The sequence below is a fragment of the Toxorhynchites rutilus genome, chromosome 2, assembly GCF_029784135.1.
Source record: "Toxorhynchites rutilus septentrionalis strain SRP chromosome 2, ASM2978413v1, whole genome shotgun sequence".
Taxonomy (NCBI): domain Eukaryota; kingdom Metazoa; phylum Arthropoda; class Insecta; order Diptera; family Culicidae; genus Toxorhynchites; species Toxorhynchites rutilus.
In genome coordinates, this window is record NC_073745.1 from 333,450,102 (window position 1) to 333,472,189 (window position 22,088).

General features: G+C 38.6%; 1 protein-coding gene across 3 annotated transcripts in view; it reads right to left on the reverse strand.

Annotated features, from left to right (window-relative positions):
• Nucleotides 1-22,088, reverse strand: part of LOC129764756 (ATP-dependent 6-phosphofructokinase) — a 33,724-nt gene that overhangs the window by 9,573 nt on the left and 2,063 nt on the right. The window contains exons 2-5 of one of the 3 annotated variants that reach the window (XM_055764215.1): nt 10,282-10,778; nt 2,220-2,328; nt 1,178-1,366; nt 47-1,109 (exon numbers count right to left, since the gene is read on the reverse strand). In XM_055764215.1, coding sequence (XP_055620190.1) covers nt 47-1,109; nt 1,178-1,366; nt 2,220-2,328; nt 10,282-10,778 — 1,858 coding nt within the window. Of the gene's footprint in view, nt 1-46; nt 1,110-1,177; nt 1,367-2,219; nt 2,329-9,539; nt 9,649-9,961; nt 10,071-10,281; nt 10,779-22,088 lie in introns of all 3 variants that reach the window. The other 2 variants (XM_055764214.1, XM_055764216.1) reach the window with 2 other exon arrangements.

Here is a 22,088-nt window from a genome sequence, read left to right on the forward strand (position 1 = left end):
AGAACCATATTCAAAAGAATTGCAAAGAATGCTCGATTCATCATACCCAACACATTGCTTCTGGTGGAGAACAATCCCTTGCCCTCTTCGGAGTACAAGCGGTAGATGAACTCGGTGTTATAATTATCCGAGGCTTTCTCATTGCGCAGAATCAAACCACGCTGGACGCCGTCACCCATCTTCGATGCCATGTGATATACATCCTGTTGCAGATCCTTGATAGAGAACTTCTCCTCGTAGATGTACGCGGCGTCGGCACCGCCGGCTAGACCTGCCACTGTTGCCAAGTACCCACAATAACCTCCCATGGTTTCGATAACAAACACACGGCGTTTCGTACCCTGAGCGGACTGACGGATACGATCGCAAATTTCGGTGATCTCGTTCAACCCAGTGTCAGCTCCCAGGGAAAATTCCGTTCCGGGAACGTTATTCGAAATGGTCGATGGGATAACCACAATGGGGATGCAGAACTCCTTGAAGTTATCTCGCTGATCCGCCATCTGACCCGCGGCATGGTAGGCCTCGAAACCACCGATAATGAGCAGAGCTTGAATGTTGAACTCCTTCAGGCGAGCTGCAATGTCTTTGAATTTGTTTTCCGGGAGCGTACGCTTGGTACCGAGGAACGCACCACCTTGGCCAACCCATCCGGTAACGTCAGACCATTCCATCTTTTTGATATTTCCGGCAACTAAACCCTCAATACCGTCGTGAATACCCATCACGGTATCACCACGGTAAATGCAGTTTCTGACAAAGGATCGAACAGCGGCATTCATACCGCAAGCGGGGGCTCCTATATGCATGACAGCCATCGTATATCCGCTTAAACCATGTCCTTGCTCATCGAAGGCACTCTTGGGTGGCTTCAGCCGGGTCAGCATTTTGTAGGTTTCCAAATTTCTAGCGAAGGACCGTCCGCGCAGCTGAACAGCTAAATCCCAGTTCTTGTCCGCCATCGCTTGGGCAACAGCCTTCGTGCGCTGCACACATTCCATCAGTGGAACACGAACCGCTTGGTTACCATCGAGCGACACTACACATGGTTCGGTGTTATCATCGGCTTCCATCAAGGCCATAACGGCTTCCGCTCCCATCCGGCATCCCTGTTGGAGAAAAGGAAAATTTCTATTGATCTAAAACAAAAGCGGAATAAATTGTTGATGGGTCTCACCAGAACACGATCGAATGCGCTCGGGTTTCCTCCGCGCTGGACATGACCGAGCACAGTGATTCTTGTGTCCTGCTTCAGCCTCTCCACCACCACCTCCTTGACTTTCTCCGCCGTGATTGGTTTACCCTCGCGATCAATAGCTCCCTCCGACACGATGATAATGTTCAAGCGCTGACCGGCCGATCGTTCCTGTTAACCGTAACGCAATCAAAACAAACGCGTGCATGAAGCACGATAGACACAATATGTGTAAAAATAGAGCATCAGTTATCGTGTAAACATGAGATTCATACTGCGATCGGTGCGATAAATATATGGGTTAGAGGTAAATACGATAAGCGATAGATTTCAAACGAATTCAACATTCTAGGCGTCAGAAGCGATGATGAGGTCACCGAGTGATTCTTTTTTTATTTTGTTTTGTGGCAATGATTTTTTACACGCGACATGAATTATTTGCTATTGCTAAACATCGACACTGCTATTCTCAATTATGTTTAAGCCAATCAACATCAATGTGGTATGATTTGTGTGTTACGATCAAAGGTTATTATTGCTATATGAAGTGAATAAAAACACCAATTTGGAAAAACCTAAGTGAACATTCAGTGACCTAATCCTGATCTTACCGAAAATAATACTGAAATGGGAAATGCTCGAATGTGTATAAATGGTTCTGATACCGTAAGTCCTGCGCTCGATCACTCTTCAACAAACTCTGCTATGATCATTGCAACGTTCTATTTACACCGGGCTGCCCGTGAACTTGGGACAGCACAACACTTTGAACCCTAAAAAATCTAACTAATGCCACCATCACCACATATTATATACATCAAATGGCCCGCAAAAAAAAACTAGACAATAACACAAATAAAGCCCTGGTTATATTTCATAGAACCGCGAGTATTGTAAGGGGGTAATCGTTTTAACTTAAGGCCTTCATAAAAGGAAACCCAAAATTAACGGAAGAAACGGAACGTTAAGATAAGAAACGGTAAAGCGTTAGCCGCTTGGATATTGGCTAGGCGGAACTGCGTACCTGTAGGATTTTGTCACACAATTTGTCTGGCCAGCTGTGGGAGACTGGATCTTCCGGAATGAATACAAAATCTGCTTCACTAGCTAAAGCGGCCATGACAGCTAAGTAACTACAAAATAACAAATGAACATAATCTGATGATAAAATATGGCGATTGAACGTATAAGATAGAGATGAGAGGGGATGGAAAATAAATACTAGATTTGTTCTTCGTAACAAAATGGGAGATGGGAGGCAATACACTTTTTCCGTCGTTATTGGAGAATTCAACTTTTGGATTTCATTCGGTTAGATTACTTTCGCAGGACATTATATCTGCTGATCGAGGCGGTGGTAACAGCTTCTCTACCTCAGCTTGTTCCTGATTTCCCGAGCATTTCTATTAGCACAAACAATTAAAGCGCTTTCTATGCGTGCCCATGCCAATAACTAGAATGGTTGCCTAATGAAAGCGGGTGTTTGTTTAATCTGTCTATGATGTAAGTGCCAATCATTTTTGTTTTTGTTTCATAACTGCTTCGCAAGAATTTCGCAAAAATGGGAAATGACCACGCACGTGCAGGATGAGTGTTTTTGGAGTGAATGATTCGTGTATTCCGCGACGGATTGTTTCCGTTACACTACCAATGCGTTGATACTACTCGTCCCTCAACAGGTACTAATCACTATTTTTTTTCTAATTTCCTGGATTCATATCTGTTTACGTAAGTGGGTTGAAAAGATTCCACTTTACCGAGAGCTGGTACCTGTAAGTCTTGTATATTATTATATTTCACCAGCATGTGAAATCATAAATTTTCAGAATCGTTGAGACATTTAGGAGTACACGTACATTACATTTAGATAAATAAGATATCTTGATTGCCCAAATGAAAAAAAAAAAACGGAAGAAAGCGGTCATCAAATGCAACATTAGATCGCCTTGAGGATGACAATGATTAGCAAAAATAGCCACAAAAACTATCGGATACGCTAAAATTTGCGATCCTCGGCAAACATTTCTAAATCTGAAATGTAATGTTCAATTGAACAACTTCGCAATGTTTGAAAGACTTTCCTCAGTGAATGATGATAGACCAGACGACGAAACAATACAGAAGACCATATAAAAGAAAAATGTATGGTTTGAAATGCCTTCCGACTGGCAGTGACGAAAATTCAATTTCAGAACAAACTCATTGATCTGCAAATGATCGATTCTTATTCTGATATGCGAAATAAGCGTTACGAGTGTTGTTGTCCTTTACGTAGTGAATCTGGATTTACTACAATGCCACTAATGGGAACAAAACACCGTAACAGAGTGGATATCGAAGACCTGAGGTGTGCTTTTCGACAACGCTCTCAAGAATTAGGGTTTTGGCGGAAATCGTTCAGGTGCAGGTGCCATAATGATTTTCCAAGCTCTATATACCTTTTTTCTTGTAATCAGATACAAGCATAAAATCCAATTTGTTGCGAATATAACTTGAAAACCGTTTGTATTCTTACAAATGCTACAGATATACTACAGGCTTTCATACAAAATACTTATAGGGGGGAAGCACTGGGCTTAATTTTCGTAAAGGGGGGAATTGAGCAAAAAAGGTTGAAAACCACTGCACTAGGACCTCTATCAACCAAGGATGCAAAATTTCGAATGAACATGTTGAAATCGAAAAGCAAATTTTATCAGTGCAAAATATCTCCACCGACATTCTTCACTTCTTTCTATCGCGGTGCCGCTGTGCCTACGACCGCTGGCTCACCATCTCGTTTGTTTTGATATAGTTTTCGTTCCATCAACAGAAATATCAGTTCATTCTCGATGTCAGTGAATGCTCAAGCCGAAAATATCACCTTTCATTGCGTCCTGGTGAAATTTTCGTTGGTCATACACCCATAAACTCAGCACTCAAATGTGCCGTTGCCCATCGATGTGTGTGCAATAAGCGGCACAAAAATGGGACCGGGGCTAGAAACATACTAGGAAAACACACACGAACACGCGTTTAAACGTCTGACGCGGTGTCAGTGAGATGATATTTTCTTGTATGGAATTTTGTTCCCTTCCACTGTCAGCTGATCGAAGATGCGTATGAAAATTTCGGGCGGAAATTCTCAGTGAGACAGTGGAACGAATGAGTGTGGGGAATAATGCAAAAACCAAATGTTCCACGTGACGGACTTTTCATCGCCAGTAACAATTCGATGCAAAAAAAAACCCTTTTTTATGCCGTTAGAGCAGTGTCAGCAGTGGAGCAATGTCCTATTCTCCGGATCATTCCCATTGCTTTTAAACGACCATATATGGTTTGGTGAGCTAATCCAAGTTCTTGTTGTGTTTGTCACGGATCTTGACCGAGTAGAGCCTCAAATTCTTCACCTCCAAACTAAGATTTCTGAGATTTTCAAAACAGGGTAAGATAATTTCATGGAACCAGAATATTTTTCGAATCTAAGGGTTTATAACGAGATTAAGTTAAAGGCACAACATGACCTTAGTGAGGATGATGTGTATAGCCGTGAAGTTATTGGTGGAGGAATTCGTTTCAGTGTGTAAAATTACCCAAGAGAACTTTTTTGAATTCAAATTCAATATAATAAGATTTATAGAATCGAACCAAATAACATCAAAATTTGAAAGCAATCTTCAATTATTGCTCTACTGATATGCTTTTCTCATTCGGGGAGTAATCTGTCCGAAACATGAATAAAAAATGCATCCAGACCTAAATTCCATAATTAGTCAATATGATAGGCGTTGTTTTCCATCAGGGAAATGGTGAACTTCATGTCTTTTTGATCACTCTACAAATTATTTTGGAGTCTGGCCAGGAAGTGCTGTCCCTCCAACTGAACTAACCAGTTATCGCACCTACAGATTATCATAGGTTCTGATCCATGCAAAATTCTCTCAAGGACGAAATCTTCGACTCTAAAATACAGTGAACACTTTTCGATGTAAAAGCAAATATATTCTGGGAGGATAGATTTTTTTTATGTTATGTGAAAGATGGCAAATGACTGGAACAAAATTGTGCATCTATCTGTCTATGAAAATGATGCTTTTGTTTTCCCAAAAATCGTCACGAACTTTTCGGGCAACCTAATATGACCAATTCTGATTTCTTCCAGATTTTTATTTTCACTTATCCTGATTTTTTAAATTATAATTGGCAACCCTGGAGCCTGTTCAATCAACAATGATGTGCGATTTTCCTTTGGTTTCGCACGCACATAAATCCACGCATCAGGATCAAGGATGGAAAACAAGGGAGCATGATGTGATTTACGATTAATCGCAAACTGCACAGATCGTAATCTGTGCAAACTGCGACTAACTATTAATCCTCACCCATCATAACCAAATGATTTTCTCTTGGTAACTCTGAGTTGACCAAAGCATTGCTAGACTGAAACTAGTTCGAATAATTGAGTTACTCTCCTTCCTCGTTTTGCTTTCAACTCCTAACAAGAATTTGCTCCATGGGAATGAGTGTCTCTATGACGTACGATTCTCGCTCTCTCATCCGGGCGTTCAATTTTCCTTTCCGAGCGCGTTTACTTCGATGAAACTGGGTAAAATAAAAAAAATGCGCTACAGCAGATAGGACGACTTTAATGTTTCATGTTTCACGGAGGATTTCTCAGATGGTGTTTAAATTAATCAAGAGACTACAAACAATAATCCCTCTCAAATCACTAATTTTATGAGTTAATGTAAATGCGTTATTGGCCAAGGCTTTTACGACATCGAACACGTGGTCTTGCGAGATATATTTTTCCGCCTGCCCAAATACAGACCACTTTTTTCGGGGCCGAGTAAACTGGTGTCTAGAAAAGACCTTGATTACCTTGAATTAATAAAAAACATAAATTAGCGCAAATATGTCAACATGTGTTTTTTTGTTTAAGCACGTAAATATTTGCTCATAATTTTTTTGGATTGTGGCACTCTACATAATTTGTATGCAGATAGACTATCCACAGTTTGTGGGGGAATGGAATACTCATACAACTCAAATGGATAATGATTATCTGCTATCACAAAGCTGAATATTTTTTGACGTTTTGTTTTACTATTGATTCATTCAAAAAAAAAGCTTTATTTTTAAATGTTTTCTTATCCTGAGACTGGCTCACCATATTGCACTGCTACTAAAACCGTAGGCTAACTTCAAGGATATTTTTTATTCATTTTCGGCGAATAATCAATAGAGTGCCGTGTTATGAAACATCAGAATAATAGCAAAAACAATATTACGATCATAAGGTGTTGGACAGGTTATTCCAGACGACATTGGAATATATTCCATCTGATCATCTTTAGAAAGGTTAATGACCTTCAAAGGATAAATTTATCTTGGGCACATTGAATTGATGTTCATGACTTCCAGTCGGACGTTTATTCGCTCTGATAATAATTGTGTGGTCCTCACTAAGCATATATTCCAATGCCGTCAGTTCACTGAAATTATTCGCATACCGTTTGATGATAAGGTAAGATGTTGATAATCATTTGCTGCGATACCTATTGTTCCAACAGTATTCATTCGACAATATGAAGACTGAATACCTGAAATTAACCAGATTCTACCATGCAAATCTGCGGTCAAAGCAGTATGTACACTTGAGAGATGCAACAAGTTTGAAGGGATATAAAAAAACATTAGTCGTTCGACAAATCTACTGCCACATATGTCGGAAGTCCACGATACATGAATATCATACGTCCATACTATTTCATTACATTTATTCGCAACGAAGAACGTAACCACACAGAATTGAATTAATCAAATATGTGATCCGTTTTATCTACAAAATAAAAAAGGGTCTGAAATTCAATCGAATTCGAAAGGTGTTTCGTGAAGTCACTAATTGAATTACTGTTGGAAAAATTATTTGGAGAGAAATGTGAATGTTCAGAATTATTGGAATCTAAAAACGATTTTGGGCGGGATGAGATTCGCCCAAATCTGCTGGTAATAAAATTAATCAATTGCATCAATTGCAGAATTAAAAATCCCTCGATGAGTGTCGTAAGATTTCAGTTGATCGTCTCTTGTTACACTTTCCGATCAAGAACTCATCATCCGCTCTATGGAATGGGATTAATCGGTTGTGGCTTGCACTCACGATAAAACCTGAGTAGTAGAAGTAATGCTTCGAGAGTGCAAGCAGTTGGGATTCCGCTCTCATATTTCTTTTTTGAGATCTTGGTTGCTCACCGTTCCAAGTATTCTCTCTGTGTACATATGAAGAATAAAAGAGCCTCGCCTGCTGGGGGTGATTTAAAAACATCCGACTAGAGGGATATACTTATTCATTGATCGTTGAATGTGATTTTTTACCATCCCTGATCAGGATGCAGGAAGTTACCGAAGCCAGTGATCAGTGGGCAGCTGAAAGAGGTCTCAACTTGTTACTTAAAGATACCGAATTATTTCACAAAATTTGACAAATCAACAATGGATAAACCGGATCCTTGATCCTTTCCCTCTGTATTTAAGAAGAACAAGAACTTCTAAGCATCTTTCCACGGTGCAGATTCCTCTCCCTGGCCTGGTGGCATGGCCCGAGAATATCCTTGCCATCCAACCAACAAGAATGTATTTTATTCGTATGAATCTTGTGGCCCAGGAGGCTGGAAGTGCAGACCAAAAATAGAGACCATCTGCTAGAAAGATTCCGGAACCATTTGAGTAAGAAGAATTGCGAAGTGGGTTTGGGGAAGTGAGGTCAACCCGCTGCGCTTCCTTGAACAATAGTATGTTCAATGAAGACATATATGAGGAACATGATATAAAGATGGTGATCTGCTAAGAAATCACGAACTGATATGCATGAGGGTACTTCCCAAACCTCTAAATCGACAATCAGTCGATATCATGATATCCTTGATCACAATTGCATGAAATGTTAGTAGTAAGACCTGCATATCAATTGACCCAGTTCCAAAAGATAGTCACGTTAGTCCAATGAAGTAATACGAAATCGCGATGTGATTGTGAAATTCCCATGTGATCGTAAGTAGTAAAGTAGATTTAGGAACAAAAACTAAAAGTATATTGTGAAGCTGCAGACGATGATAGTCATCGAGGGCGTTTCCTCTAAAAAAATAAACTCAATTAAATTAAATGCTTGGCAGGTATTTGAGCATTTTGTATATGGTTTCTCAATGGTAGGATTTAACATTGGAACAATCTATAGTCTTGAACTAAAAACAAATATTAAAAAATTCGTCGCATTGTATGAATAAATCGATCGACTAAGGCAATACCAAGTACAAGGCAGCATTTCCGCAGTTAATTTATTTCAATTTGTGCACAACGAAATCCGCTAAAACAATGGAGAATTAGGAAGTTACTATGTATCTTCTTTCGAAGTTCATCTGTTCATCTGTTCAAAGGCCCTCATTTCCTTGAAATTTGATTTTGTATTTTGTTGACTACAAATAAAACCAGCTCTGAATAAAATCACTGAAAGAAAGAATCGACTGGGCTATATACCAACAACAATGAGGTCGATATGTTCTTTGATATTTCGGATTTTGGAAGACTAAACTAAACTTCAGGGTAGCGCATAGGTCACGCAACGTTCTCTGAAGGAATAAAAATAACGATCGCGCTGCAGCTATCGAGCATGCTGGTTCTTAAACGGTTCAGTTGTCGACTTTGTATCGTTTTTTATTCGAGAATAAAGATTTTGTATCGGAAGACTTTTTTTTATACGAATTTTTTTTGTGCAAATCGGTTACGTGACTTATGCGCCACCCTGTAGATGATAAAGATGGACAATCCAATAAACAGAAAATCGTATAATAATCTATGTACATCTCAAAAAACTTCAAGAAGATTACAACAAAACAAATGATATTAAAAATAAAATCTACAATATTTGTCATTCCTTTCCCAAAACTAACACGACAAACATAGTTGCATTGGCAGTGATACATTCGAGGGAAACGTGAGTTTTACATCAACAACAATGTTCAAACAACCTTGACTAGAAAATGTAAACAAATCAATCACGAGACAGCTTCATCGTGATACGCTTGGGATAGGCAATACCATCACGAAAATCTTCGTCCATGTGTGTGTATGTGTTTGTGATTATGGATCGGTGTTTCCATATGAATAAAATAAATCAAAACGTAGCAAAAAAAAGGTATGATTAGCCGAATGATTAGGAAACCGATTGGGGCGGAGATAAGCAAAACCATGTTTCCGTGCGTGCAGAGCTAGCTGGTGGTGATACGGAATGAAAGTGATACCGCAAATATAAGTGAGTGGCGAAAACGTAATAATCGCTAGCGAGAGATGTGCAGGAATTTCTTGCCTGTTTCAATTGCTTGCAGAGTCTTTCGGGCCAATCTGATTTGGGTGGAACTTCGGGAACGAATATGTAATCGGCCTCAGCGCATAGACCGGCGACTACAGCTAGGTAACTGTGGATGGATGAAATGAAATGGATTGGTTGATCTTGAGAGAGAGCCTGAATCTGTGCGTTGATCGATGCGGTTATTTCTCTTTAACTTTTGCTTCGCCGTAATGGTTTCTCGGGGCCGGTATAAACTAAACTAAACCGTTCGAGCTTCGGATATACGGGAGAGTGGAAAGTGTTCTTGTTTCACGTTGGATGAATAGTAAATTTTGACAATTAACAGAGGGAAGGGGTTGTGAACGTTGGGGGAAATGACAGACACGGGTGTGAAGGTACACAGACAGAAAGTTCATTCCTCGATATAGTTTTGGTCTTGCCTGTTCTAATTTGTCGCAAATCTTCGTCTCCCACTCATGTGGGGGAGGCGATTCTGGAATAAAAACATAATCAGCTTCCGAAATCACACCAGCGACAATTGCCAAATATCTAGAGGTTGCAATATTCACCAGAGAAGAAGAAGAAGGATTCTGTTATTTTTGTGCTTATTCTTGAGGTGACTCATATTCAGTCCTTTCTAATTTCGTTGGTTTCAAATATTGCTACTGGTTTCCTGATGTGACTCATAAAGGGTTGAATATTGAAACAGCAATATATCATTTTAACCAATTAATAAGCGAAGAAGTAGAGATCAACTTACCCACAATGTCTACCCATGACCTCCATGATAAAAGTTCTCTGATGAGAATATGCCGTACTGACGATAGCATCGATGGCTTCGATGATACGATGCAGTGCCGAGTCCGTTCCGATAGTCATATCCGTGCCGCAGAAGTCGTTATCGATCGAACCAACCATGCCGGCGATGTGCAGACACTTGTACTTGAGCCTCTGCTCCTGGGTGATCTTACCATCGGTTAACAGCTCATCCAACAGACTGGGCCACTCTACCCGGAACAGATTAGCACCAGTCAGTGAACCATCACCACCTATCACGACCAGATTGGTGATGCCCCGGCTGATCAGATTATACGCTGCCTTCACACGACCTGCGCGCTCGCGGAAATCCTGGCAACGGGCAGATCCGATCACGGTACCACCCCGGTGGATAATACTGGACACCGAGGACCAGTTGGCTTCCACGATATTGTCGTCACCGTCGACCATGCCCTGGTAGCCCTCGCGAATGAAGTAGACCTATAGACGAATGTGGTGAATGAACGATTAGTGTGGTTATATAGTTGGAAGAACTGGATTGTAGTTGAGCCTTGCAAAAAAATGCTTTTACGCCCTGCCGGGCAGTTGTATGATAGTTGACCAAAACCTGTTGTTTGGTTATAAGGCGTTACGTAACGCTAAAAATGCGATTTTTGGACCCGTATGTAACAATAAGTAACACAGGACAAACCCCCCTTCCTCTTAGGTTATGTAATGCTAACATAACCTGTACACAAAGTCGAAGTCGTTTAACACTCCTATACTCGCGCATTGGTCTGTCAGACCGAGAAATCAATAATTCGTTCATTTCTCAGAAAATATCAACACTACGACTCTGCGATTCTTCCTAGCTTCGTCATTCGTCGTTCGTCATTGTTTAGCGTATTGCATGTGTTGGTACAAAGGGGACGTGTGCCACTTTTTTCACACTTTCGGTCTGACACACCGACGCGAGTATAGGAGTAACTTTTTCGGACAAGTGCCTTATTTCATATTCTAGAATATTGTTGAATGAAATGTATAAATTAATGTTAGTGGCGTGGAATATTTATTGAATATAATGCATAAGATCATTACCGGACTATTCATATTTGATTTCAGTCTCTTTTGTAACTGGATTGAACGGATCCATATATTAACTATTCGTCGTAGATTCGTCGTAGATTCATACGTTCAAAAGCAAAATATAAATGTTTGACTTTCGTATAGTTATTCGATAAATATAATGGTCATACATATACACACTTGTGAAAGAATTTCACTTGTGGAAGAATTGTAAACAGTAAACTATAAATTAATCGGTGGCTTATGGAAATTTTGAACAATTACAGTTTCGGGGATATTTTTTTATAATGAACAATATCGACAAGAAAACAAGAAAAAGAAAAGGAAGTTCCTAGAAATCATTTTATATCATCTTTTTATGCCCCTTCTAAAAAAAGGCATTAATTCTTATTTTACCAAGAATACAGTGACAAAGAATACGCATATTTCAGATCCTTTATCATCTGGTAATTATCCAGAAGGTCGTTATACATTCTTCTCTTCGATAAAAGACCCGAAAAACACGCAACAACGGCATGAAATGTAAAAAATATGTTTGTTTCGAGCGTGCAGTTATGGTATGTTCTGATTCTTACTCCAATGAAACCACAATCGATTAATACGTTTTTAGGTTATTTTATAACTCTTTATACTTCCATGAATTGTATTCAATTGCTTACTTTTAATTAATAACAGTGAAAAATTCGAATTTCGTTATTTGTGTTGGAGTATCCAAAATTACTCTGTTTTGAAAAGGCTGAATTAGATGACTATTAAAACATAATAAAGACGAAGAAAACATATTTTTTTAGTTTTTTTCATTCAATCATAGCCTTTTCTTCAAATAAATGCTAATAAAGCCTGAAAATACACAATGGCAACATTACAGAGAAGTTCAATTTTCGGTCTGTGACACCGTGCGCGAGTATACGTGTTATGATTTTGCACGCGAGTACAGGAGGGTTAAAAAAAGTCCCATCCGACGTTCAACTCGTCCTGGAGTAACTGTAACAACGAGTATTGCATCAAGGTTCAATTGATTAAAATGATAAATCAAAAATATGTGTGACCTTTAAAAAAAAGGATTCTTGTCTGGTTCTCCATCCACATTCATTATGATTACTGGCTTGAATATTTAATGATACAGAATAATCTCGAATTCAAGAGTTCGCACACATTTTTAAAATCAAGCTCATGAGAAAATGCGTTCGTACCACAGTGTCTTCCTGAACGAACTGCAACGTACGTTGGACCATTGTATTGAACTGTTTCAGCATGTCCAAAGTGACCTAACTTTATTTTGCATCCTGCGATAACAGACGGAATAAGCTTATGTTTTACAGCCATGACAACATCATGATCCGGAGGATTAACGCGATATTCGAGATGCATTAATCGGTGCCTGGTTATTGGCTGCTGTTAAGCTTATTACAACACGCGCTTCATAATCTTAGCTCACAAAACACACAGCATTTGGTCCCAGAATCGAAGTTTGCTGCTCAAGCATATATGAATAGAATTTTGTTACGTAACTATAACGGTTGCTCCCTTTCCCCCTATGTCACATTAAGGGCATCCGCACCAATGCGTTACTATTCAGGGCTTCTAGTTTCGAGTTTTAGCCGTTGCCAATTTATTAACTCGTCAATTTGTGCACCCGTCGTTGCTATCGCGGTTACTATAGTATCACTTCTTTTTCGCACCGCAGGTTGCTAAATACGATTGCTATTACTAGAAGAAATGACAAGTGTCAGTTGATTCTCTTTTCGTCGCGTTTATTTTTTGGTAGATAAATGTAATGTATATACACTTGCGAAATAATACTTCAGAGCAAAATCACAAAAAACGGACACAAGACGAATGAAACCCACAACAGATGTTTGACATTTGTTGAAAATAGCAACACTTGGCTCGATTGCTATCGCATTGCCAAATTTGTTAACTTACTATTCACTGAGAGGCAGATTACTATTTCCCACACCTGAACCGCAACCACCAGTGGGGTTGCTGCGTTATGGTGAGGGTTGTCAAAATGTCTGTAACAACGCATTGGTGCGGATACCCTAAGTAACGAAACTACGATCTACCTCCCTCCACCTGCTTTACGTAATTTGTGCACGACGCTTAAGTTCTACTTGGAAACAAGTAACAGGAAAATCGTGTGCTTGTGAGCTGCACATTCGAGGAATTCAGAAGTCTATTTAGAGTCCATACGCAGCAACAAAGTGATAGAGGGTCTGTGACTTCCCCATTCGATGTGAATCTCTTTCCCTGGAGCCATCGCTCGAGGTTTGGGAACATATAGTAGTCGCTGGGGGCCAAGTCTGGAGAATATTGTGGGTGAGCAACCAATTGGAATCGTAATTGGTCCAACTTGGCCATCACTTTTAAGGACGTATGCGACGGGGCGTTGTCGTGATAGTACATAACTGTTTTCTTCGCCATATTGGGCTGTTTTTTTTCTTTATTTTGTCGTTCATAACGCTGCATAATACTCTCCGATAATTGTTCTTCCCTTCTGCAGGTAATCGATGAAGATTATGCCATGCGCAGCAAACGCGACACCCATGGCGCGGATAGCTTTTTCATGTTCAACATGCCTTGTAAAATGTATCCCACTCGTCCTTATGAAATGCCTACGGCCTCAGCTAACTAACGTAACTTTTCTTTACTATCGTTCCTCTTTTGGCCTTTCAGAGCGAAATGCATCTACGGTGCTTGTACTGCCCATTTTATGTTCATTAAACTACCGATAAGCTGTTGTTCTCGAAGGAGCAGAAGTTGAATAACATTTCGTGAACCACTGCATTGATTGTTTAGTAGTTTTTCCCATTAAAAACAATGTTTGATCAAAATACGATGCACCCATACCTCGCTATACGGCCGCTCTTTATACGGCTTTTCGTTGAACAAGCTTGGAACCGATCCGATAGAGTTTGTATAAATTTGTATTGGAATAATTGATTCTTTATACGGCTTTTTTTTCTTAGCGGCCCAGGAACGTATCTAGGCCGTAAAGCGAGGTATCCATTTTATATACACCCATACTTCGCTATACGACCGCTCTTTATACGGCATTTCGCTATAACGACCCTCTTCAATAAAGGCACGTTTACGACTTACGTCCTAAAATGATTCGCTATAACGGCAAAAAAACTTTTTTCGATGTCGATATACAGAACCACTATATCGGTTTAGCATGGAATTGCTGTATACATACACATATTTTATGTAACATGAAGTTATTTAATTGGTTTTCGGAGTCTGTTTTTTTTTTTGTACAAATATGTGTACTTGTCATGTATGTATTTTTGATTTAGAAGAAATAAAAATCGCATGTCGAATGATAAACCATTAAAATAATTGATTCCTTATACGGCTTTTCGCATTGCGGCCTAATTTTGTGGAACAAATATAGGCCGTAAAGCGAGATATGGGTGTACGAATGCTCAGGTGGTGACACTTAACCAACTGTAGTTTGTGAACAAATAAACGAAATGTCATGGAACTTCACACACATAAGCTAGTGACAGATGAACCTCCCGAAATGAATCTTGTTCATTTTTTAGTGGCACCATCTGTTTAAAAATGCCGGAACTTTTCAGTCCCTGTAGTATATATTCAGTGTTGGTGTCAAATCAGAAAACAGGTCACGTTTTTATGAAATAGTTTTAACGTTCATAACCATTTTTGCTGCGACCATATTTCCATGATCTGCATACCAATCGAATCGGGAATTCTCTAAGATTTGTTTGATATGCTCTACGATTCCCTAAATCGTAAATGGTTTTAATTGCAGGAATTTGGACACATTCATATTTTCCTATAAATTTGTTCCGTCCATTTGAGTGTTCACCTATCCGTGCTATCAATAACGAGCAACTAATGTACCTGCAAGGCACATTATTTATATACCACTGTAAATCTGGCGCGCGTGCGTCGCTCGCTCGAAACGAAATGGCAGAGTTTGTTCTACGGACGATGTGGATAGAGAAACTATATCAATTCAAGCTCAGTTTTCAATTCATTGAGCATAAACAATCTATTCGCGATTTCAGATCACAGCATTCACGATTCAGAAGTCATGCAGCTAGCGATCAGATGGTAGCTAGGCCTTGCAAATGACCATTCTAAAGGCCGGGAGTTTAGTTTAGATTTTTAAATTGGTCTTTTTCAAGGCTAGAGGCCAATGAAGTTGCAAATTTTGAAACCTCTATAATTCAAAACTGCATCATCGTTCAAATCACACTCTTGCTCCAGCTATCAAAATGCAGGTTTTCAATGCTTGGGTTTTGCTCGATGCAAAGGAAGAATGGAAGATAGATATCGCACACAGTGGTGCCATTTTGTTCGGTGGATACACCGCATCGTTTTTCATCGCGTCTGGCGGACAGCACTCCTGCATTTTTGAATCAGATTATTTTTCAATCTGTACTGGGATGTAAGCTCGAAGTTTCAAGAAAGAGAGCGTTACGTTTGGGCTGCATGGTTTTTAGCGTTAATACCTCTTTATCGGCTGATATTACTAACTTGTCCTAGGACAAAACGTTATATATAGTTGGTTTTTTATGTAGAATTGCATATAGATGCCATTTTTGGTGCTACTTTTCTTAAATGATCACAAAGTATTGAAATTTCGATTTCACAAAGTATAGTAAAGTAATTTCATAAACTTTCTAAAATTGATACCTCCATTTAGGTGCGTTTACCACGGCACCACTGTATGTCAAACTTTGTTCAATTGAAAGAGTTTTACAATAAAAATATATGAACAAATATCGAAAGAGTTGGGGGGGGGAAGTTTTGAGATACAGTAACGTCTCGATTTTATCACTGTTTCGCTTTTATCACGTTTTTCGAAGCAAGGGAAATAATATGAAAAGTTCAATGCTTCGTTAACTTATTGTACAAAACATGGAATTTAAGCAGAAAATAATGCAGATAGTTCAGTCGTATTCACGAAAAAAAATTACTATAGAACTCATACAACGTAAAGAACACATTATTTTCATAAGCTCAGAATCAACAGCTATGAATGATTCTGAACGACCTTCCCCAGCAAACACTAAATCGTATAATTTTGCACGTGCCAAGTCTTACAAGAAATCCGAATAAATCGTAATCGCAGCTAATATTAATCAAAGTATGTATCGTGTATATTTGATATCGCATAAAATGTAAAAACTCGATTTTATATACCATTATCAAACTAAGTCGCAATTCGGTATAATAAACATCAGTTTTATGATGTACATCGTCGTAAAATATATTTAATCCGCATCATATGCGTATATTACGCTGATGCAGTTTGTGTGTCGTATAGGTGTATAATTTAAATCTATTCAGTACTGTAGAAAATCGTGTCGCATGCTGAAGAAAATCATGAAACAGTAAATCATATTAGATCCTAATAAAGAACATATTACATCATATTGAAATGTCAATGAAATGCTGATGCACTCGAAAATAATGAAATGCACTCGAAATTGCTGATGTTCGATGAAAGTAACAACGGCAAACATCCGTTCTAATGAAACATGCAGCAAAACGAAGTGAACTACGCCATTGAACGCCAATCTTAGATATAAAGGGTGTGTCACATCAAATTGCATCACGGAAAAAACGCTGTAGAAATTAAATTTTTAGGAATTATATCTTCAGCTTTCGCTTATAATCAGATAAGAGTGTATAGATCACGTTGGCCATGCTTCACTGTCAATTTTTCGTAAATTTGGAAAAATGTCATCGAACGAAAAAGAGCGTCGTGAATTAATCTTGCGCACTCATTTCGAGAATCCGGAGTTGTCACATCGGGACATCGGTAAAATGCTGGGAATCGTCCAATCCACGGTCAGCAGAGTACTAAAACGATAGTTCGAGAACCTAACCATCGACCGGAAGGTGAAGAACGGCAAAAATGGATGCTCCGTCAGTGAAAAAGATCACAAGCGCGTAGTTAAGCAGTTTAGCCGTGATCCGAGAAGTTCGGTCCGGGATGTCGCCAATAAGCTGAATTTGTCAAGATCATTCGTCCAGCGGATCAAGCAGCGGGAGGGCCTGCGTACATACAAGGTTCAGAAGGCTCCTAACCGCGACGAAAGGCAAAACAGTTCGGCAACAGTCCGATGCCGAATGAAAGTTTGCCTCAGCGAAATACACTGTTTATACTCTAGGCAAGTGTTCCCCTTCATTCTTCTTCTTTTCCTTTGTTCACGGAGACTTTAAATCCTACGATTTCCCCTCCGTTGGTCGTCGATAAGTTGCTCGTTATTGATAGTTCTGTTCGGGAAAGCACTCAAATGGACAGAACAAATGTATGGGAAAATAGAAACACTTAAAGTTTTCATGAATTTTAACCATTTACTAACCAGGGGATTCTAATGTATGGCATATTAAACAAATCTTACGGAATTTCCGATTCGTTTAGTATGTAAATCGCCAAAATACGTTCGCGGCAAAAATAGTTATTAACGTTAACTTTATTTCATAAAAACGTGACCTGTTTTCTGATTTGACACCCTTAATGAAAGACGTAGTTCTACGTCAAAAAAAAATGAACGTGTTTGGCTGTGTTAGCGCCAATAAATATCATGAATGAGAGTGTGATTAAGTGAGTAACTTGTTGCCATCGGATTCGTGGAAGAGTTGCCAGATCTACGCTTTCTTCAAAACCGAATTATTATCGGATATGGAAGAGAGCTAGTATAAGCGGAACACCAATACCTTTGAATACATTGTCACTTGTTAATGTCAACTGTTCCTTTTTTCGCAATGTACATTATGTCTATACCCAATGTCCTGGAAAAAAGGTAATGAAGATGGTCGAATTTCGAGCGACATAGTATGCGCTGCCATAAATATTTCGCAAATAGTGACGTCAGTCGTTGTGTTTATCTTTGATTGCCCACCGCATCCATGTGAAAATGATATTTTCAGAAAGTAATTTATCAATGAAAAACGTACATTTGTGTAGATCTCCAGCTGAATATGAGGCTAATGTGATAGCGTGAAGTGAATATTTGTGAAATCACTTCGAAAAAGACGGATAAAAGTGATATTTCCATGTGCCATTTTCACTCCCCCACGTTCATAGAATCAAACGAAGTTTCATTATTTTATCGTTATGAAGTTGATGTTTCGAAGGCTCTCAGTGACGGTGTGTATGTTGTGAGGTGATAATCGCCAATTAATCAGAATTTCACCGAAAATGTTACTGCTTTCGAGAACTAAGCATTCGACTGCTCTCTGGACCTTTTTACCACATGAATAATCGAAATAAGCCACGATATAATTGTCACCTGTTAGGAAACAACCAGTTGAATGATTTCATGAGAATTTTGGCTCAAATTATCATGCAACCGTGGGTACTTTCAATATTGTTTTGTTTCTTCCATATACATTCCATATAGAATGCAAATAATTACGACACGATATTTTGCTTGCCAATACAGATACACTTCGCCTACTGCTCCACCTCTATATGTACCTCATTGGTCTATACCTATTTTTTTTATGAAACTATTCGAACAAATTTCTTTTCTAAGTAAATTGTATCAATCGTTGTTGATTGAAAATATCATTTAACCGGAACTACTGAACTTGTTGGGAAATCTAATACTTCTATATGTTCTATATGTTGGATCCCTAAATACAACCCCTTCGCTGGATATGGCGAGATAAGTAACACATTTTGTATTCCATAAGTTCATTCGAATATGTCATAATTACACTATGGACTTCCCGATATGTTCCGTATGGATTTTTAAATCATAGCTCATTCGTCTGTCAGTAGCGCAAATAATAAATAAACGACATTCAATGGCATGGATAATTTACAACAAGGTTGAATGAAAAGAACTTGAGTTGAGCGAAATGAACTACCTTCAGCTACTATTTAACGGGTTTTCAATAAAAAACTGAGGATGATTTCAATACCTTGGTGGGGAAGACGCGAGCCCGGAAGCTGTACACCGAAATGCTTACGTTCCGGAGGAGATTCGCAAGCAGAAACTATCCAAGTTTGCCAAAAAGTACATGGTGTGGCAAGCGATCTGCTCTTGCGGAAAGCGGAGCGCCCCCTTCGTGATGACCGGCACGTCAAACGGGCAGGTTTACCTTAAGGAGTGCCTACAGAAGCGCTTACTACCACTATTGAAGCAGCACGAGGGCCCGACCATCTTCTGGCCGGATCTCGCTTCGTGCCACTATTCAAAGGACGTGTTGAAGTGGTACGAAGCCAACGGGGTCACCTTCGTGCCAAAGGAAATGAACCCGCCCAACGCGTCGGAGCTTCGCCCAATAGAGAAATATTGGACGATTATGAAGCAGGCCCTCCGGAAGAACCCAAAAGTTGTCAAGTCGGAGGCGGACTTCAAGAGAAAATGGATTTCTGTTCAAAAAAAAACTACAACCTGACGTTGTACAGAACCTTATGGACGGGGTAAAGAGGAAGGTGCGAGCAATACTACTGGGCGAATTTCTACAGCGTTTTTTTTTCCGTGATGCAATTTGATGTGACACACCCTTTATACCACATCGAATTTGGCACATTGTATCGCATCGCTTTGCAAGGTTGCCAGATTGATTTATTATATTTATTATAATAGTAATCAGAATTTAGTTGGATATGATTGAGAAAACAAATTGTACAGTAAAAATTGTATGAAAAATCATTTAAAATTGAGGTAGTTTTATTGATATTCATTTATTTTTTATTATTCCAGTTCAATGATATTATATATTTGGTTTCTATGATAGAGAAATCAAAGATCTTTTTCTTTGGAAAATAGTAAAATAATAAAATCTGCAACCAGGAATGACTGATCCTACTGCATAGAATGTATTAGGTTATATCATATCGAATCATATGTATGAGTTTTAACCACTGTTGAATTCAATTTCAGATAGCCGCGCGAGATAGCTGGTGGATGATAATCCAGACGACCGGAGTTCGAACCCACATCGGCGCAGTTTTCACCAAACATCAATCTGTGCCATTTTAAACATTTATATTCTACTCCCAACATAAGCCAACCAAACAATTATTATTTCTTCAAACATAAATACTCATATATAAAAATGGCGATTCGTGAGGCTATAATAAACATTTTACGAAAATATTTTGCGCCGTTTGTTTTTTTCTATGTCTGTAACAAATCGTATATGAGTATGGCAAAAGTCGTATTGGGTGCTTTGACAATTCATGAATATATTCATATTAGATCGCAACTCAATTTCAACATAATCGCTATATAGCCGGTCAAAGTTGCATATCCATCCAAACAAATTCGGTAAGCATTTGCCATGTACAGGGAAACTTCGATATAACGTACCCTCGTTATAACGTACCCTCGATATAACGTCACTCGATATAACGTACATTTTACCTCGATATAACGTACACATTTCCAAAGTGTAAAGGAAATTTTTTTTCAATATTTTTTTTCTGATAGAACAATGAGTTACCTGTATTGTGATGCTAAAACAAATTTTGTACTTTCAATAAATCCCGAAATACAGCTGATTTGTGATTCCGGATTCTAAATGAATCAAGCTTTAATCAACAGTACGAAGGAAAACATCATGAGAAAGGCTGGCTTCGTCTTCTGATTGAAGTTAATCATTAACTTTACTAAAACAGCAACACAATAATGTATTATAGACTACGTTTGTGAGTACTTTATTATGCTTCGATATAACGTACAATTCGATACAACGTACAATTTTGAAAGTGAAATGTACGTTATATCGAACATTACCTGTATGTATATGGCCTCCACATTTGCATGCATATGCCAGTTAGGCGCATTATATGCCAACCAAATTTTAGGGCATATGATCTTATATACACGCTTGTTATGCGATTTAATGTTTGCTGGGTCTTTTCGAGTGTGTGAAATTAAATGTACGACTTATGCCGTTTCCCCAGTTGAATCCACGGGATAGGCAGTGTTGGAATTATTTATTTCGTCAATTGTTGAAGCTTCATAGTCGGCGATACAGTTTTTGTTTTGTGACAAAATTTTGTTGTTGTGTGATATAGCAACAAGACTGGATAAGCTAACGAAAAAAAGCGAGACGAATTAATTGGTAGTAAATTTGAATAATTTGGCTTATTTTCTATCGATGTCCAAATATTTGAATTCAATATAGAGTGACCAAAATTTATTAGACTGAAAACTCTGAAGAAGCCGCTGTACAACAACATATAACAGAAAATTAATTATAAAAATTTACTGTGCCCTCGTACGTAAATATTTAGAGTATTTATAAACACATAAGTTTCGTTCCATGAGCTTGTTTTTAGAGCAAAGCCCGAAATGTACCGCAAGAACATGTCCGGTACGAAAAAAGCTGGGCATATTGAAGAAACTAAAAAACAGTGACTCATCCAAAACACAAATTGCTCAACCACATACATAGTATATATTGTACGGCAATCACAAAAATGCTAAAAAAAATTGTTGAAATTGTGAATCTGTATGTCATTAGACGAGCACGATAAGTCAATTGAAATATGCTGCTGAAGGTTGAGATATATCGATATTTATATTAGTTGATGATAGATATTCTATATTACACTTCAAAGGAAATTTTAGCAAGCTGGAAACGTCAATACTCAAGCAACGAAAACTTGACAGCAGCATTTCTTCTAGAATTATTTGTTTACGATCAATGGATAATAATGATAATGAAAATTGTAACTTTAGCTAGCTTCTATCATATGTATCAAGTTTCAATAATATC